The sequence below is a fragment of the Microcaecilia unicolor genome, chromosome 4 (genome assembly GCF_901765095.1).
Source record: "Microcaecilia unicolor chromosome 4, aMicUni1.1, whole genome shotgun sequence".
Classification (NCBI taxonomy): Eukaryota; Metazoa; Chordata; class Amphibia; order Gymnophiona; family Siphonopidae; genus Microcaecilia; species Microcaecilia unicolor.
The window spans coordinates 77716950-77734986 of NC_044034.1; the positions used below are offsets into that span (position 1 = coordinate 77716950).

The window sequence follows — 18037 nt, forward strand, 5'->3', positions numbered from 1 at the left end:
CTATATAGGTTCCCTGGTTGAAACAATCACCCAAAATATCCATCGTGCTTGTTGGCATTTTTCTGCTTTGGAGCAGTGGCGTAGCCAAGGGTGGGCCCAGACCCATCCAATTTGGGCTTAGGCCCACCCAGTAGCAGTACACCTATGATGTGGCTGGCAGGGATCCCGAAGTCCCTCCACTGAAAACTTCCAACAACTGTCCCTTCTGTCAACCTTGTAAATAGCAGATTTTCGCCTGCAGCGATACATACTTATCGCACCGGCCCCACAGCCTTCCCTCTGATGTATTCCCACCTATGCGGAAACAGGAAGTTGCATCAGAGGGAAGGCTGTGGTGCCAACATAAGCAGTGTGTATTAGTTGCTGCTCACTGCCAGTGAAAATGTGCTATTTAAAAGGTATACGGGGGAGGGGGGATGTTTGAGAGACCATATGACATGCTGGCGAGAGAAGGCGAGACCAAATCACTTGTGGGATAAGACGGAGTTCTTCTGCCCACCCATCTTGGGCCCAAGCCCACCCAAAATTGGGTGTCTGGCTACACCCCCTGCTTTGGAGCATTTGAGTCACCACACAAGAGCCAGAAGGGTAGTTGCTAGGCTGTGGTAAAATGTGTTATTTTACTGCAATAAAAATTTGCTCAGTACCACAAATTAGTGACTGGTGCAGTAAATTTAATTTTGTATTGATGCAGCCAGGAACATCACATGTTCCTGGTCTTTAAAAAATTGTCAGGTTAATATGCAGTAAACTTACAGCTTATGCATGTCACTGACCGATAATGTTCCTGAGTATGGAGTTGGGGAAGTACCCAAGCTGACCCCACAGTGTGGGGGTCCCATTCAAAAAGGGGTTCATTGACACTACATCATGGCAGTAGAGGGCAGAAAATAACTACTTTTCAAAAAGTTACCATGTCAGACCCTCAATTACAGTACATGCTGCTCTGCTCCCAGCAGCCAGAAAGCACATGAGCTCCTCGCCTCTCACTGCCGGCCAAAGTCTTGTGATAAAAGCTGTACAGGACTTCCCAGCTGGCAGCAAGGGCTGAGGCGCTTGCTCCCTGCTCTGGCTGCTGGGGACTGGGCCAAGTGTGCTCTAAGTGAGGAAGGTGTGGCAGCTTCTTGAAAAGTAAGTTCCATTCATCAACCTCAGCCTCTAAGTTTTGGGGAACTGGGATTGGGAGAGAGGGGAAGTTCCTCATGCCACTGCTGTCATCATCGTGGGGGACCCTCAGCAAAATTTGGCTTGGTGGACTCGTTTGAAATTATACTACTGTGGGGAGGATTTATGCGCATAATTTTGAAAATAAGCATGGAAATAACCTGGAAAATTTGCATATACTAGAAACCAAGTGTAAATGTATGTGCATAAATTACTCCTGCCAAGATTCTGCGCTAAAAAAATCTAAATTCTTATTACTGCCCCCCCATACAGATACCATCCATATTTTTCCCAGCACCCATAGCATCTGTATGTTTTTTTCTAGCCCCCTCCCTGCACTCACACATAGCAGCCATCTTTATAGCAACCTCCCTCCCTCCCCCCTCCCCCCCCACACAGCATTCACCTTTTTTAAATCCCCCTCCCGCCACACCCACAAGCACACAGAGCATCCTCATTTTTTACAGCTCCCTCCCTCCCCTCACCACCTACAGTTATCCACCTTTTTTTACAGCCCCCTCCCTCCACCCACACACATACATACATACATATAGCATCCACATTTTTTTTTGTACAGCTCCCTCCCTGCCTGCACCCACATTCCATCAATATTTTTTTTCAGCCCGTCCCTGCACTCACCCCTGAGGTAGGAGTACCTCTTCAGGGCAGGAAAGAACCTTACTTTTCCTGCCCACTACCACTGCTTGGGGCTGTTGCCGCTGCTTTTTCTGAATGGCCGCCAAGACTTCCTGCAGCAGTCTCACGAGATTACCGCTTGAAGTCTCAGTGGCCATTTTGAAAAAATGGAAGCATGAGCAGGAAAGAGTGGAGCTCTTTCCTTCCCCTGAAGAGGCCACTAGACCACCAGGGTATACTCAAACCCTGGTGGGTGGCAGAGGAGACAGCCAGTCAGTGCTGCGGGCTGGTGGGGGGCAACCGAGGCTCGAGGGCAGTGGGGAAGCCAGCCAGCCTCGGAGTGCAGATTCTGCACAAAAATGCAGAATTATGTGCGGCTGTGTAATTCTGCACAAATTCTGTGCTCCGCAGTCTCGCAGAATTCTGGCAGGAGTAGTAAATTCCTGGGGTAATTTTTAAAGCAGACGTGGTCACACTATTACTTTAAAAATTTGGCACTATGTGCTAAGCAAAAAGTATGCACAAAATTTTTAATTCAGTTAGAAAATTATTCTTTAAATGTTCCTGTATTGACTTTCTTAGGTAGAAGTGGTCCTTGAAGAGGATGATACCATGGTTCAAGAGGATGATCTTTCAGGGTCATTGAATGAACTCCCAGCAGCATTCAAGTGCAGCGACAGCTTCAGCTTAGAGTTGACAGAGGGCGAGGAAAAAGAAGACAGAGCACCAGAGCAACTCTCTCTTGCAAGGTAGGCATACTAAGGTGATTTTTACATTTCCTTTAGGAAACATGGCAGAAGTTGATTATAAAAGGGCAACTTTGTTCCTACATGGGCTGTAGTGTTATGCATATGGTTAGGCTGCACAACCAAAATTAGACTTTGAAATTTTATATCAGATTTTACTGTCCATATCTTATTCATTATAGAAAAGCCATGGAGGGGCATTTTCGAAAGGGACGTCCAAGTTTCGATTTGGATGCCCTTGCAAAACGTCCCAATCCAGGGGCGGGGAAACTCGTATTTTCGAAACAAGATTGGATGTCCATCTTTCGTTTCGAAAATACCGTTAGAGACGTCCAAATCCTTAAATTTGGACGTCCCTAGATTTGGGCGTCCCTAGACATGGATGTTTCTGACTTTCGGCAATTTTAGAATCCAAAAACATCCATGTCAGAAACGTCCAAATACAAGCCCTTTGGTCGTGGGAGGAGCTAGCATTTGTAATGCACTGGTCCCCCTGACATGCCAGGACACCAACCAAGGCACCCTATGGGGCACTTCAGTGGACTTCATAATTTGCTCCCAGATACATAGCTCCCTTTCCGTGTGTGCTGAGCCCCTCAAACCCCCACAAAACCCACTCCCCCCAACTGTACACCACTACCATAGCCCTTAAGGGTGAAGGGGGGCACCTAGCTGTGGGTACAGTGGGTTTCTGGTGGGTTTTGGAAGGCTTGCTGTTTCCTCCACAAACGTAACAGGCTGGGTCCACCTGTCTGAAATGCACTGCACCCACTAAAACTGCTCCAGGGACCTGCATACTGCTGTGATGGACCTGAGTATGGCATCCGAGGCTGGCACGACATATTTTTAAAGATGTTTTCTGAGAGTGGGAAGGAGTTAGTGACCACTGGGGGAGTAACGGGAGGTCATCCCCCGACTCTCTCCGGTGGTCATCTGGTCATTTTGGGTACCTTTTTGTGCCTTATTCGTAAGAAAAACGCATCCGGGTGAAAACGTCCAAGTGTTTGTCAGGGACGTCCTTGTTTTTTTCGATTATGGGTCAAAGACGTCCAAGTGTTAGGCATGCCCAAGTCCCACCTTCACTACGCCTCTGACACGCCCCCTTGAACTTTGGACATCCTTGCGACGGACTGCAGTTGGAGACATCCTAAATCGAGTTTCGATTATACCGATTTGGACGTTTGAGAGAAAGACGTCCATCTTCCAATTTATGTCGAAAGATGGGGATCCTCTTTCGAAAATGAGCCCAATGGTGTACAAAGGCAGCATGACTGATGCATTATATAATACCTTGGTTCAGTATAAGGTCCCTGAACCAGCCATATTCAACTACTTTTTCCTTCTACTTCATTGTAAATCTACGCTAGCAAAAATGAGGTAAGCCTCTGCAAGTTCAGTGGATTTTAAAAAGAGACAAAGAATATCAATCATAGAAAAATTGAAATTAGCAGATTGTTTAGTATTTCCACACACTTGGGCAGGGGGTTCACAGTCTGGATTAAATTTTTAGTTCACCTACTTATGCTTCAGTAAGCGTACATGTGTGGATCTTTGGATAGTCCCTTGGTCCAATTGCTCTTCTTTAAGTTTTACCTTTAGGATTAACTTTTTAGGTACTATAGTTCAGAATAACTGATTTAAAAAAAAAAATTGTAGGTGGGTATATTGACCCTGCACTTTTTGTGAAACATCTGAATGCATTGGTGCCAGCCTCTTTTGCACATCTCTGATAATTCATTTGTGGAAGAACAGGTGGCATGATGAGATCATGTGATCTCGCAGGTTTTAGATTGTATAGCTCCTTTAAAACCTAGAATAAAAAAATCTTGCCACGCTCTCCCATAGTTCTTTCCAGTTCATGGGACAGGAATGATAATTCAATGATTAGAAAGACATCGGGTTATCTCAAGGGATAAAGTTGATAGGACTGATTAAGAATGTGGCCACAAATCAGTAAAGTTCCCAGGAATATCTTGAGCTGTAAACACACCCTGTGTATCATGCCCCCATGTGCTCCCGCCTTGCCTACTGTATGGAGGCCAAGTAAGGGGAGGTACCCCCCCCCCCCCATCTCCGTTGCACTCTATGAGGGTGCATCAGGTTTACATGCCTCGCTACGGCCCTGAGTATTCATTTCAAGTAAGAATATTTTTTAAAGTGTGGATATGGAGTGTTGAGAATGGTTTAATATTGTAGGGGAACTTTTAGGTAGATCTAGTTGTGAACAGAATATAGTAGTGACCTAACACTGGATTGCTATAGGTTTTCTTCTTTTTGGAATGACAAGTATTGTGCTTTGCAAAAGGGGTTGAATAATGAGAAGTTGGGGCTTAGTGTGGGCTGAGGAGATTAGTTTGGATTTTAGTCTGGAGGCTAGCTCTGGTTGCCCATCTCAAAAAGGATATAGTGGAACTAGAAAAGGTTAGAGAAAGGTGACAAAGACTAGAAGGGGAATAGAACACCTCCCTTATGTGGAGAGGCTAAACAGGTTGGGGCTCCTCAGCGAAGTTTATAAAATCATGAATGGGATGGGAAAAGGGTTTAAATAGGGGACGGTTGTTTTAACTTGACAAACGCAAAAAAAATACACACTCTGAAACTAATGACCAGCAGAATGACACAAACGGAAGTCCCCCCCCCCCCCCTCCCCAACACACACACAGTGCATAACTAAGCTAAAGACAGCTAACATAGTAGGGGTCAAAAGAGGCCTAGACAGAGTTCCTAGAGGACAAGTCCATAAAAAAATTATTAGCCAAGTAGGCTTGGGAAAGCTATTGCTTATTCCTGGGAATAAGCTAGGAAAAATGGGATCTGATGAGTACATGTGATCCACACTGACTGTTGTCAAAGACAGAACTCTGGGGTCAGTGGACCTCAATCTAACTCATAAATGGCTTTTCTTATGTTTGTTTATTACCTGATATACCGCTTCTACAGAAAAGATCAAAGCGCTGTACAAAAAATATTGGGAACTCAGAGTACTGTTATTCTTATGGGCAAGTTAGAAGCTTAGAACCCTGTTTTGTCTACATCAGGAGCTCAGAGGAAACACAGAACAGACGGGATCTTTAATCAGCTGGTATTTATGAGAAGTTATTTTTCATCCACAGCAGGGTGGATGAGCCAGGGGCACTTTCTCAGAGACTTGCTGTCCTCTCTCTTCCTGAGTTGTAGAATTAGCTGGTGGAGGTTAAGGTTACAGGATATGTTTTTGACCTCTTTGCACCTTCCTTGATAAGAAATTTTGGAATTGTTCATTACACAGGGGTTATCTGCTGAAGTGGTCTCCTTTTTTTTCTTACCTTGAAAAAAAGGGTCTTGGAATGCATCCATCTGCACAAATTATTGCCCGTCTCAAAGATACTCTTTTTGGCCAAGATTATACAAAAGGTCTGTTGCTACTCAGCTGACCTCCTTTTCAGAGAAATTTCCAGCTCTGGACTCAAATGAAGAAAAGGTTACAGTGGGCTATATCATGAAGCTTGTCTTATGGGCAGTCGCTGGTCATATTTTATACTGTCTAGATAAAGAAGTCTCAGTCTTCTTTGTGTTATTTGAGTGCCTTTGATCGGGTCAATCACAGCTTACTTACGGAGTAATGTCGTATATTAGGGGTGAGTGTTTAGCTTCTGTCTGTCATAAAGATCTTAGGTAGTGAAAGCTTGAGGTGCCATGTCTAGTAAACAATTTCTGCTACAATGTCCCACAGGGTGGTTCTTATTACCAGTGTTTAACATTTTTTTAATAACATCTGGAGATATTTACATGAGTTCTGAGAATGACAGAATACCACTACATTAACGATATTCAGGGCTCTGTTTACTAAGCCATGCTGTAGAGACATAGGAATATAATAGGTGTCTCTATCGTTAGTGCACGTTAGTTTTTAGCGCACGTTAAAAAGTTAGCATACCTACAACATGGCTTAGTACACAAGGCCTGGAAAGGATGTCTTGGACAATGCAATTGTCCAGCTCAAAGGATGTATAAGGACATATCTACTCTGCAGTTAAATAGATTGGGATTGCACACCAATTAAATTAAAATTTTATTACTGCATCTTAATTTTGTTGTTCCAGCTATTACCTGTGCTCCTTCACAGTGTTGTTGCAGTCAAGTGTAACTTACAGGCTTATATTACAACTAGAGTGGAGGAGTAGCCTAGTGGTTAGCAGTTGCGTTCCTAGGGGGGCTGACACCCAGGGCGGATCGCCGATGTGCCCCCCCCCCCCCCCGGTGCAGCTCATGACCCCCCCGGCGAAAGAACCCCCCCCCCCCACGGGTGCATGCCGCTGGGGGGTGCCGCGCGCCGGTCAGCGTCGTTCGTTTCCATGCTCCCTCTGCCCAGGAACATGTTACTTCCTGTTCCAGGGCAGAGGGAGCATGGAAATGAACTAAGCTGACGGCGCGCGGCACCCCCCCCCCAGCGGTGAGTCAGACAACTAGACTATCATAATAGGATATACACGGATCATCCATTAGCCTCCTATTTGTTAAGTTACTTAAAAAATGTACATTTCACAGTTCACTGCGGATCACAATTATGAACATACATAATCAAAATTCACAAAGTAAATGTAGTAAAAGGACAATATAAAAATTCATATTATAACAATGTAAAACAATGAAATGAAAGCCTGCTCTCAATATAGGCATCATGACAGTCAAATACAGGTATCAAAAGGTGGTGATCATAATTAAGGAAAAAAAACCTTCTGAAATAAATATGCTTTTCTTCAGTCTTCACCGAGGAAGATGTGAGAGTGCCAGAAATGGTATTCAGTGTTGATGAGCCAGAGAAACTGAAACAAATCTCTGTAAACCTGGAAGATGTAATGGAGCAATTTGACAAATTGAAGAGCAGCAAATTGCATGGATAGCATACATCCCAGAGTACTGATAGAATTGAAAAATGAACTTGCAGAGCTGTGGTTAGTAATATGTAATTTATCTTTAAAATCAAGTATGGTACTGGAAGATTGGAGGGTGGTCAATGTAACGCCAATTTTTTAAAAGGGTTCCAGAGGAGATCCAGGAAATTATAGACCAATGAGCCTGACTTCAGTGCTGGGCAAAATGGTAGACGCTATTATAAAGAGCAAAATTACAGAGCAAGTACATAAACAAAGCCAACATGGATTTAATCAAGGGAAATCTTGCCTCACTAATCTACTACATTTCTTTGAAGGGGTGGATAAACATATGGATACAGGTGAGCCGGTCGTTATTGTGTATCTGAATTTTCAAAAGGTATTTCACAAAATACCTGATGAAAGACTCCTGAAGAAATTAGAAAGTCCTGGGATAGGAGTTGATGTACTAATGCGATTAAAAACTGGTTAAAAGATAAAAATACAGGGTAGGGTTAAATGGTCAGTATTCTCGATGGAGAAGTGTAGATAGTGGAATTCCCTGGGGGTCTGTTCTGGGACCGCTGCTTTTTAACATATTTATAAATGATCTAGAGATGGGAATAACTAGTGAGATAATTAAATTTACTGATCACACAAAGTTATTCAAAGTTGTTATATCGCAAGAAGATTGTGAAATATTTCAAGAGGACCTTATGAGACTGGGCATCCTAATGGCAGACGACATTTAATTTGAGCAAGTGCAAAGTGATGTGTGTGGGAAAAGAGGAACCCAAGCACTAGCTATGTGATGCAAGGTTCCACATTAGGAGTCACCACCCAGGAAAAGGATCTAGATGTCTTCGTTGGTACGTTGAAATCCTCTGCTCAGTGTACAGCAGCGGCTAAAAAAGCAAATAGAATGTTAGGAAAACAAAAATGAGAATGTTATAATGCTTTTGTATCGCTCCATTGTTTCAACCACACCTTGAATACTATGTGCAATTCTGGTCACTGCATCTCAAAAAAAGATATAGCATAATTAGAAGAGGTACAGAGAAGGGCGACAAAAATGATAAAGGGGATGGGACGACTTTCTTATAAGGAAAGGCTAAAGCGGCTAAGGCTCTTCAGCTTGGAGAAGAGATGTCTGAGGGGAGATATGATAGAGATCTATAAAATACTGGGTGGAGTGAAATGGGTTGACTGAATCGCTTGGTTACTCTTTCCAGAAATACTAGGACTAGGGGGCACGCAATGAAGCTACAAAGTGGTAAATTTAAAACAAATTGGAGAAAATATTTCTTCACTCAACATGTAATTAAACTCTGGAATTCGTTTACAGAGAATGTGGTGAAAGCAGTTAGCTTAGAAGGGTTTAAAAAAGGTTTGGATAATTTCCTAAAAAAAAATTGCATAAGCCATTATTAAGATGGACTTGGGAAAATCCACTGCTTATTTCTAGAATAAGCAGCGTAAATCTGTTTTACTCTTTTGAGATCTTGCCACCTGGATTAGTCACTGTTGAAACAGGATACTGGGCTTGATGAAACTTCAGTCAGTCCCAGTATGGCAGCACTTATATTACGTTCTATGTTTTCTGAAGTTCCAGTAGTGATGAATTCCACAGTTTAGGGCCATTACTTGAGTAGAGGAGTGTGGCCATTACTTGGAAAGTAATGATCATATGACTGATTACACAAAAATTAGGAATCTTAAGCAAATATTTATTTGCAGATCTTAAAACTCTACTACTACTACTACTACTACTACTTGGGGGTAGGTGTTTAGCTGATTGAAAATCTGCAAACAGGAGGATAAAGTAGTAGATAAAACAGATGGAGCTCCATTGTTCAAAACCTTAAAGACCGGTGTTAAGATTTTGAATTGAATTCTCATTGCGATTGGCAGCCAGTAGAAGAAGGTGATACTGGAGAAATATGTTCAAACTTAGAAGTGTGAATAATCGGGCATGCTGCAGAGTTCTGTGTCATCTATAGCAATTTAAAAGCCGATGCTGGCAGACCCATTAATAAGGCATTACAACAGTCACAAAACACTGCAATATCCTCCGAAAATTACCAAGTGACAAAAGATCTCTCATTCTATGTAGTAATCGTAGTTTTAAAAAAACTGTTTTGATAACATTTTAAATGTCTCCCTAAAGATAGAGAAGAGTCAAGTAATATCCCTAAATAACAGATGACGTTTAAGATTTTGGCACCACTTTTGAATGATGCATGGCAAGAATCCAACCTATTGGAGGCAAAGACTAGATTGCTATCAACTGGGTTGGCTTTTGTAGACTAGTAGGGAGGTTTTATACAATCATCACCACGATATGAGCACCATTAGTGGAAGAAATTCTGAAATCCAAGTTCTGTGTCGGGACATTCAGGATGGTGGTTGCAGCAGAGTGAAGGATAATTATATGGGTTTCAGGAAAAGAAGTAGTTTTGTTTCCTTACCATGACTCGGGTGATAATGGTCTTCTGACTATGGCACTTGTGATCAGTGTTTTGGCTGTGAGAGGTATAATAGGAGTGTGGGAAGTTGATTCAGTCTCAACGTAGTGTTAGAGATTTGATTTGTTGAGGATCTGATGGAGGTTTCTATTTGTTGTATATTTGCGATCAAAGCTGTGGAGTTGGTACACCAAACTTTTGACTCTGACTCTATTTTTCTATTGTCCAATTCTAGCTCCAACTCTGACTCCTACTGATATTAGGCTTTACATTTTTTGTTCTGGATCTCAAGTACTGGTAAATATAACTTTAAATCCAGGACAAAGTTATAAAATGATAAATTTACGCACATTGTAATGGAAGTTTTGAGGGTTTTTTTTATTTTGAAGCTGGAGTTGGTACGTTTTTACCTACTCCAACGTGAATCCTGCTTCTAACTCCGACTCCACAGCCCTGTTTGTGATGATGATGACCATATACAGTGGTGGAAATAAGTATTTGATCCCTTGCTGATTTTGTAAGTTTGCCCACTGACAAAGACATGAGCAGCCCATAATTGAAGGGTAGGTTATTGGTAACAGTGAGAGATAGCACATCACAAATTAAATCCGGAAAATCACATTGTGGAAAGTATATGAATTTATTTGCATTCTGCAGAGGGAAATAAGTATTTGATCCCCCACCAACCAGTAAGAGATCTGGCCCCTACAGACCAGGTAGATGCTCCAAATCAACTCGTTACCTGCATGACAGACAGCTGTCGGCAATGGTCACCTGTATGAAAGACACCTGTCCACAGACTCAGTGAATCAGTCAGACTCTAACCTCTACAAAATGGCCAAGAGCAAGGAGCTGTCTAAGGATGTCAGGGACAAGATCATACACCTGCACAAGGCTGGAATGGGCTACAAAACCATCAGTAAGACGCTGGGCGAGAAGGAGACAACTGTTGGTGCCATAGTAAGAAAATGGAAGAAGTACAAAATGACTGTCAATCGACAAAGATCTGGGGCTCCACGCAAAATCTCACCTCGTGGGGTATCCTTGATCATGAGGAAGGTTAGAAATCAGCCTACAACTACAAGGGGGGAACTTGTCAATGATTTCAAGGCAGCTGGGACCACTGTCACCACGAAAACCATTGGTAACACATTACGACATAACGGATTGCAATCCTGCAGTGCCCGCAAGGTCCCCCTGCTCCGGAAGGCACATGTGACGGCCCGTCTGAAGTTTGCCAGTGAACACCTGGATGATGCCGAGAGTGATTGGGAGAAGGTGCTGTGGTCAGATGAGACAAAAATTGAGCTCTTTGGCATGAACTCAACTCGCCGTGTTTGGAGGAAGAGAAATGCTGCCTATGACCCAAAGAACACCGTCCCCACTGTCAAGCATGGAGGTGGAAATGTTATGTTTTGGGGGTGTTTCTCTGCTAAGGGCACAGGACTACTTCACCGCATCAATGGGAGAATGGATGGGGCCATGTACCGTACAATTCTGAGTGACAACCTCCTTCCCTCCGCCAGGGCCTTAAAAATGGGTCGTGGCTGGGTCTTCCAGCACGACAATGACCCAAAACATACAGCCAAGGCAACAAAGGAGTGGCTCAGGAAGAAGCACATTAGGGTCATGGAGTGGCCTAGCCAGTCACCAGACCTTAATCCCATTGAAAACTTATGGAGGGAGCTGAAGCTGCGAGTTGCCAAGCGACAGCCCAGAACTCTTAATGATTTAGAGATGATCTGCAAAGAGGAGTGGACCAAAATTCCTCCTGACATGTGTGCAAACCTCATCATCAACTACAGAAGACGTCTGACCGCTGTGCTTGCCAACAAGGGTTTTGCCACCAAGTATTAGGTCTTGTTTGCCAGAGGGATTAAATACTTATTTCCCTCTGCAGAATGCAAATAAATTCATATACTTTCCACAATGTGATTTTCCGGATTTAATTTGTGATGTGCTATCTCTCACTGTTACCAATAACCTACCCTTCAATTATGGGCTGCTCATGTCTTTGTCAGTGGGCAAACTTACAAAATCAGCAAGGGATCAAATACTTATTTCCACCACTGTAGAAACTGCACATTGTAGTGAACACTGGGAAGGCCGTGTATAAATAATGAAATGTCCATGTCGGATAAATTGCTTACTGCCAAAGTGCAAAGTAAATTCTTTCAAAATTGAAAGTTGATTCCATAGTTGCATTGCTGTTTAATTTTTACAATACACATGATTTCAGCCTGAATACAGGGAGATCTGCTGTTGCTATTTTAGCATTAGACTTTGCCAAATATGCAGTTAACAATTTATTTTTACAAACATATCCTTAAAAATATTGTACATACTCAGCTGGATGCAGTTAAGCTCGACTGAGTAGGGTAAATATATTTGGAAACTACACTAGCCAAAAACTGACCCTAGAGATAGCTTATCTCGGAGCACAGTCTGACTGTTGCATAATTCTTAAATGTAGCAAGTACAGATTAAAATCCCACAGCACTATTTATTTATTATGCATCTCTGTTCCTTTTACAGCTTCTAGTCCATAAAAGGAGAAAAGCTTTCTTCTCATCCTGCTTGGGTCTGTGAATACCCTCATTGGTCACATTAGATGAGGAATCCTACCTCAGCTCCCCCATCTCACTGAGGGCAGAATTGCAGCCCGAGCCTTGGGGCCCACAGTACCTTCTGTCACATGTTTTTTGCTTGCACAGTTTTGAAGAATTTTCTTCCTATTTAAAGTCAGACATAGTGCACCTTTTGCCAAACATTTAATTATTTAATAATTCCAGAAGCAAACTGACTTACAGATTGCACGTAATTCACTGTTGCCTTTAGACTGTTAGAAGTCAGTCTTCAAGCAGCTCACATTTGGGGGGGGGGGGGGTGCTAATTTTATAAAGCTTTTCCTTCATGTAAAGTCTGTTGCATGCATGTGCACACTGTGAGGGTAACTTTGTAACAGGGTGCCATGGATAAGCGCCTACACGCACTGTTATAGACCAGGGGCGTAGCCAGACTTTGGCGGAGGGGGTCCAGAGCCCAAGGTGAGAGGGCACACTTTAGCCCCCCCCTACCGACCCCAGCCCCCGCCAGCCGAGGTCCTCTTCTTCCTTCATTCTGTTTCTGAGTCTGACGTCCTGCACGTTGTACGTGCAGGACGTCAGACTCAGAAACAGAATGAAGGAAGAAGACGACCTCGGCTGGCAGGGGTTGGTGTCCCCCGCCAGCAAAGGTAGCAGATGGCGACGGTGGGTTGGCGGCGGGAGGGGGTCGAGAGGGTCATCGGCAGGGGGGTCCAGGGCCAAATCTACGGGGGCCCAGGCCCCCGTGGCCCCACGCAGCTACGCCCCTGTTATAAACTATTCCTGATCCACTCCCAAGTTAGGCATTGGCATTTACACCAGGTTTTGGTTGGTGTGAATGGCCGTGCTTAAGTTTTAGTCAAGGGGACAGTGCTACGTGTATTCAATAAACCATGCCTAACTTTAGTGGAGGTTTATAGAATAGCGCCAAGCACAGGTTTTTTTTGGGAAACATAGATAAAATCCCCCCCCCCCCCACCCCTTAAAGTGTGTGTGCTAAGTGCAAATCCTCTCATGGCAATTAAGCGCTTAATTGCTGTTATAGAATACTAGTGTAAATCTACAGTTTTGAGCTTAACTTTAGGTGCAAGCACACACGATAGCTGTATGGCAAGCATGAATATGCATGCCTAAATTCAGCAGTTATGGAGGAGATTCTATATATGGTGCCTAAAAAATTAGCTAGCGTATTCTATAAATCAGCACCTAGATTTAGGCACTGATTATAGAATATGCTTAGTTGATATTTCAGCACTGATAATCTGCGCACATCCATTTACGCCAATGAAAACCTGGTATAAATCTCAGCACGTAGATTTAGGCGCACTGGGCCATAGTATAACTAGGTGCCTAAATTTTGGAACGCCCATTTCTCTGCCCATAACCATTCCCCTTTTGTCTTCATTCTTTAGAAGTTTGGTGCACATCATTACAGAATATGCTTAAGCCAGTTGTGTACCTAAATTCTACTCAGTGCCAATTAGCGCTCATTAATTTGTTATGCGCGGTGTTATAGAATCCGCACCAATTTTGGTGCCTAAATCTAAGCGCACTATATAAAATCCGGGAGTTAACGCACAGTATTATAAAAGTTTAGCAGTTATGTGCTATAAAACTTAGGCACTAAGTGTAGTTTCACAAGTAACTGTAAATTAGGGCCAATTAGTGCCAGTTAGAACCAATTCACATCTAATTAGGCAATTAACTTATGAACATAACTGTCAGTAATACTATAACCTGCACATATAATTTTGCATTCTAAGCGCGAAAATGTACATATAAGATTATAGAATGAGGGGCCTATTGGAGCAAGAGCTCAGAAGAAGGGCCAGCTAAAGAAAAGCCCCTAAAAACCTCAAGGAACCCAGGATTCTAGAAGAAAAGGCAGAAATAAATAAGAAAATAAAGCCTTACCTGGAAAGTTTTGAAGTCCTGTCCAGGGTACAGCTCTGCTGTGAATGTGAGTAAGTTTCTTGGGAGTAGGGTTACCATATGTCCGGATTTCCCCGGACTTGTCCTCCTTTCGGGGGACTGTCGGGGTCTAGGCGTTTTTTTTCAGCCAGCCTGATTGTTCGTGGGCTTGCCTCCCCCCCCACAGCCTCAGTGTGCCCTCCCCGAACCTACCATAATGCACCTTGGTGGTTTAGTGACCTCTTCAGGGGCAGGAAAGAACCCCACTCTTTACTGCCCGCTGCCGCTGCTTCTTCAAAATGGCTGCCAAGACTTCAAGCGGCAGCCTCTTGAGACTGCAAGGCCGCTGCTTGAAGTCTCAGCAGCCATTTTGAAGAAGCGAAAGCAATGAGGTCGTCGGCAGCAGCAGGCAGGAAAGAGTGGAGTTATTTCTTGCCCCGATGATGCCACTAGACCTAGTGGCGGCCCTATAATTAGGCCAACTGAGGCGGGGGACTCAAGTGGCACTCTTTATGAAGCAATATCTTTACTCCCTTCCTTCTTCAAATCCCCTCCCCAGCCTACCTTCTTTTTTTGTTTTTCAAAAGTTGGCGGTGGCATCGATCCCCGTACACTGCCCCGCCACCAGCACCAGCGTCTCCTCTGTACTGCGGGCCACCTGTCTGATGTAGCTTCCTGTTTCCTCAGAGGCAGGCCACAGTACAGAGGAGGCGCTGGTGCTGGTGGCAGGGCAGAGTATGGGGGATCGCTGCCAACGATGACTTTTGAAAACAATAAAAGAAAAGATGATAGGCTCGGGGAGAGGGGTTGAGGAAGGAAGGGGGGGTGAGATGCCAGACCGCGGCTGGGGGGAGCAGGGGAGGTAGTTGGCAGATGTTGGGCTGGGAGGGGGCCATGCCAGGGGGCCGGGACACTATATCATTTCTGCCTCAAGCAGCAGATTGCCTTGGGCTGCCCCTGACTAGACCACAGATTACCTTGAACTGGGAAAAAAAAGATTGGTGGTGATGAGGATGTACATGGAGAAGGGAAAAGGGGGAAATACAGCACATGGATAGAAGGGGATGGAGAGGATAGGAGAGGGAACATGCTGTTCATGGATGGGAGGGAAAGGAATGGGAGACATGCTGCTTTTGGGGGGGGGGGGGTCAGGGTGAACTTTGTAAGTCTAAGTGCTTTGAAAATGAGTCCCATTGGCATCTGTGTGACATAATAAAAAAATAAAATAAAAACAAACAATTAGCACAAATCAGCAGCCATAGCGTTGTCATGCCTGCTCAAGAGCAGGTATAAATGTTAATGCATAATTATAAAATACACACATAAACAGCCCTACTCCACTCCTGTACACATCTACTGAAAAAGAACTTGCTGGCTTGCACCGCATGTCCTAAATTTAGAGCCCTGTTTACTAAGGCGCGTTAGCGTTTTTAACGCACCTGCAATTAGTGCATGCTAACCGTGTAGGTGCCTATAGGGATATTGTAGGCACGTACATGGTTAACGAGCGTTAAAAGATGTTAACACGGCTTTTATGAGTGTTTTGAACCAGTATTGCCTATTTTTGATGCCTGATATTTGAATCTCCCTATTTTTTCTAGATATTAGTTAACACGGCTTAGTAAACAGGGCCCTTAGAGTTTTGTTCCCATCTCACTATGTAGCCTCTCTATCCTGGTTTTGTCCAGCCATTGTGCCTAAGAAGTGAAATTCCTTTCAGAATCGGGCACTAATGGGCGCTTGAGATGGCCAGTAGTTGTTCGTGTTTTGCTAGGGCTCTGAAATCCTTCTTTGCGGGAGGAGGAATAAAAGAAATCGGATCTGGAAACTGAACTTGTTCTTCATGGTAGCACACAATTGGGGCAATTCTGTAAGTGAGGGTTTCCTGTTGGGTGTCCTGATGCCACACAGTGAGAGTGTATTCTGTAACGGCAGCTAGACGCACAGATTCCATTATCGAATATTAGCATAACCCTCACTGATGCCCTTTATATTTAGGATTATACAGTTACACCAGCCATAGAGCCAGTGTAACTGGACACACCTAAATGCAGCAAAGGCGTACGTAACTTTTACAATATTCTATAAGCTACATGCGTAAGTGGGAGGATGCCCGTGTCCTGCCCATTTCTCCACCCAAGTGTACACCCCGTGGCAGTTCATTTCTGTGTTATGCCATTTACACGTGCCCTTACAGAATAGTGCTTATAGGTGTAAGTGCTAATCCTTTGTGCATTTACGTGCTCAAAGAAGCTCACACCCTTGAACGCCTGGTTATAGAATTGCCCTTCATGCAACTGCAGGGCCATCAGTGCTTTTAACAGGATATTTGTTTTGAAAACCAGAGCCTCTTGTGCAATGTTTTACAAATGTTTGTCATTCAGATTAAAGTTGATTTTCTTATAATAATCTTTAGCATGCCGAATGTTTCAGATCTGATGTAAAACTCCTTGTGTTTTGCCTCTGTTTTCCAGCTTTGGGGACGGTGACAGAAGTGCCACTCCCCCTCCTTCACCATTCTTCTCTGCCATCCTTGCTGCCTTTCAGCCGGCAGCATGTGATGATGCAGAGGAAGCCTGGCACAGCCACATAAACCAGCTTATGTCCGACTCTGATGGCTCCTGTGCAGTGTACACATTTCATGTCTTCTCCTCCTTGTTTAAGGTAAGCATGGTTAGTCCGCAAGCCAGTCAGATGAAATAAGCCATGCTATGAGAACAAGACCTTCAGGATTGTTCCATAGATCTACTCTAGCACTCTTACTACACTGTAAAAATAACTAGCTAACTAACACTGGGACTTAGGATGATTGTTTCAGGAACCAACACGCATAAACAATGGTCGTTCTGTTACATCACAGGGAACCGACTTGCATAGGGCAGTGGTCATTCTGTTACCTCATCACAGTTCTGGAAAGAATCAACCTAATTTCTACATTTTGTTACAATGATATTTTTTTTATCGCAGATCTATTTCAAAGCTCCTCAATTGCATTTGACTTTCTCATGAAATATCCTAGGAAGAAACTGAAGCCTGAATGTGCCACCACTGTTGAACAGTCAGGGCAGTGAAACTTGTTGTGACACTCCTGTTCTAGGTTTGCAAATGATGAAGGCATTAAAAATCTGATCAGGGGACCTGGCTTGTTGTACCTGCTGTTGTAAATACCATTGTTAACATATACATGATACCTCTAGCACTGTATGTGAATGGTTAGCCGTCAAAAACTTTCAAACTTTTTATGACTTTCTCTAGAAAATGAAAAATGTTTATTTGTTCAGACCGAAATCGGCTAACGCCGGTAACGGTAATATGTAAGCTCACCATTTCACACATTTATCCCTTCCCTCTTCTGCAGCCCAAAAGTCGATAAAGCTATCACCTTCAGCCTGGACTCTTAGGCTTCCAGTGATTAAACGAGAAAATACAATAAAAGTAAAGGTGGAACTCCCCCTCCCCCCCCCCAAATGAAGCATAATGAACACGCTCCATGCCATTTACAGAGAGTTGAAAAGGAGATTTCTCCCATGTTGTGTCATTTTTTGAATATAGCTATCCCAAACCATCAAAAATCGCTTTTTGCGTTATAGAGAGTCTTTCACTTCCCACACCAGCAGTTGGTACACCTGATTCTTCCATGTCCAATAAGCTGGCAGCTCGGTAAGGGTCCAAAACTG

The 18037-nt window shown here is 43.6% G+C and overlaps 1 protein-coding gene across 1 annotated transcript in view; it reads left to right on the plus strand.

The window, feature by feature from the left end:
* FRY (FRY microtubule binding protein) overlaps positions 1 to 18037 on the plus strand; it is a 449190-nt gene that overhangs the window by 398737 nt on the left and 32416 nt on the right. The window contains 2 exon segments of the mRNA XM_030200365.1: positions 2383 to 2549; positions 16835 to 17024. Coding sequence (XP_030056225.1) covers positions 2383 to 2549; positions 16835 to 17024 — 357 coding nt within the window.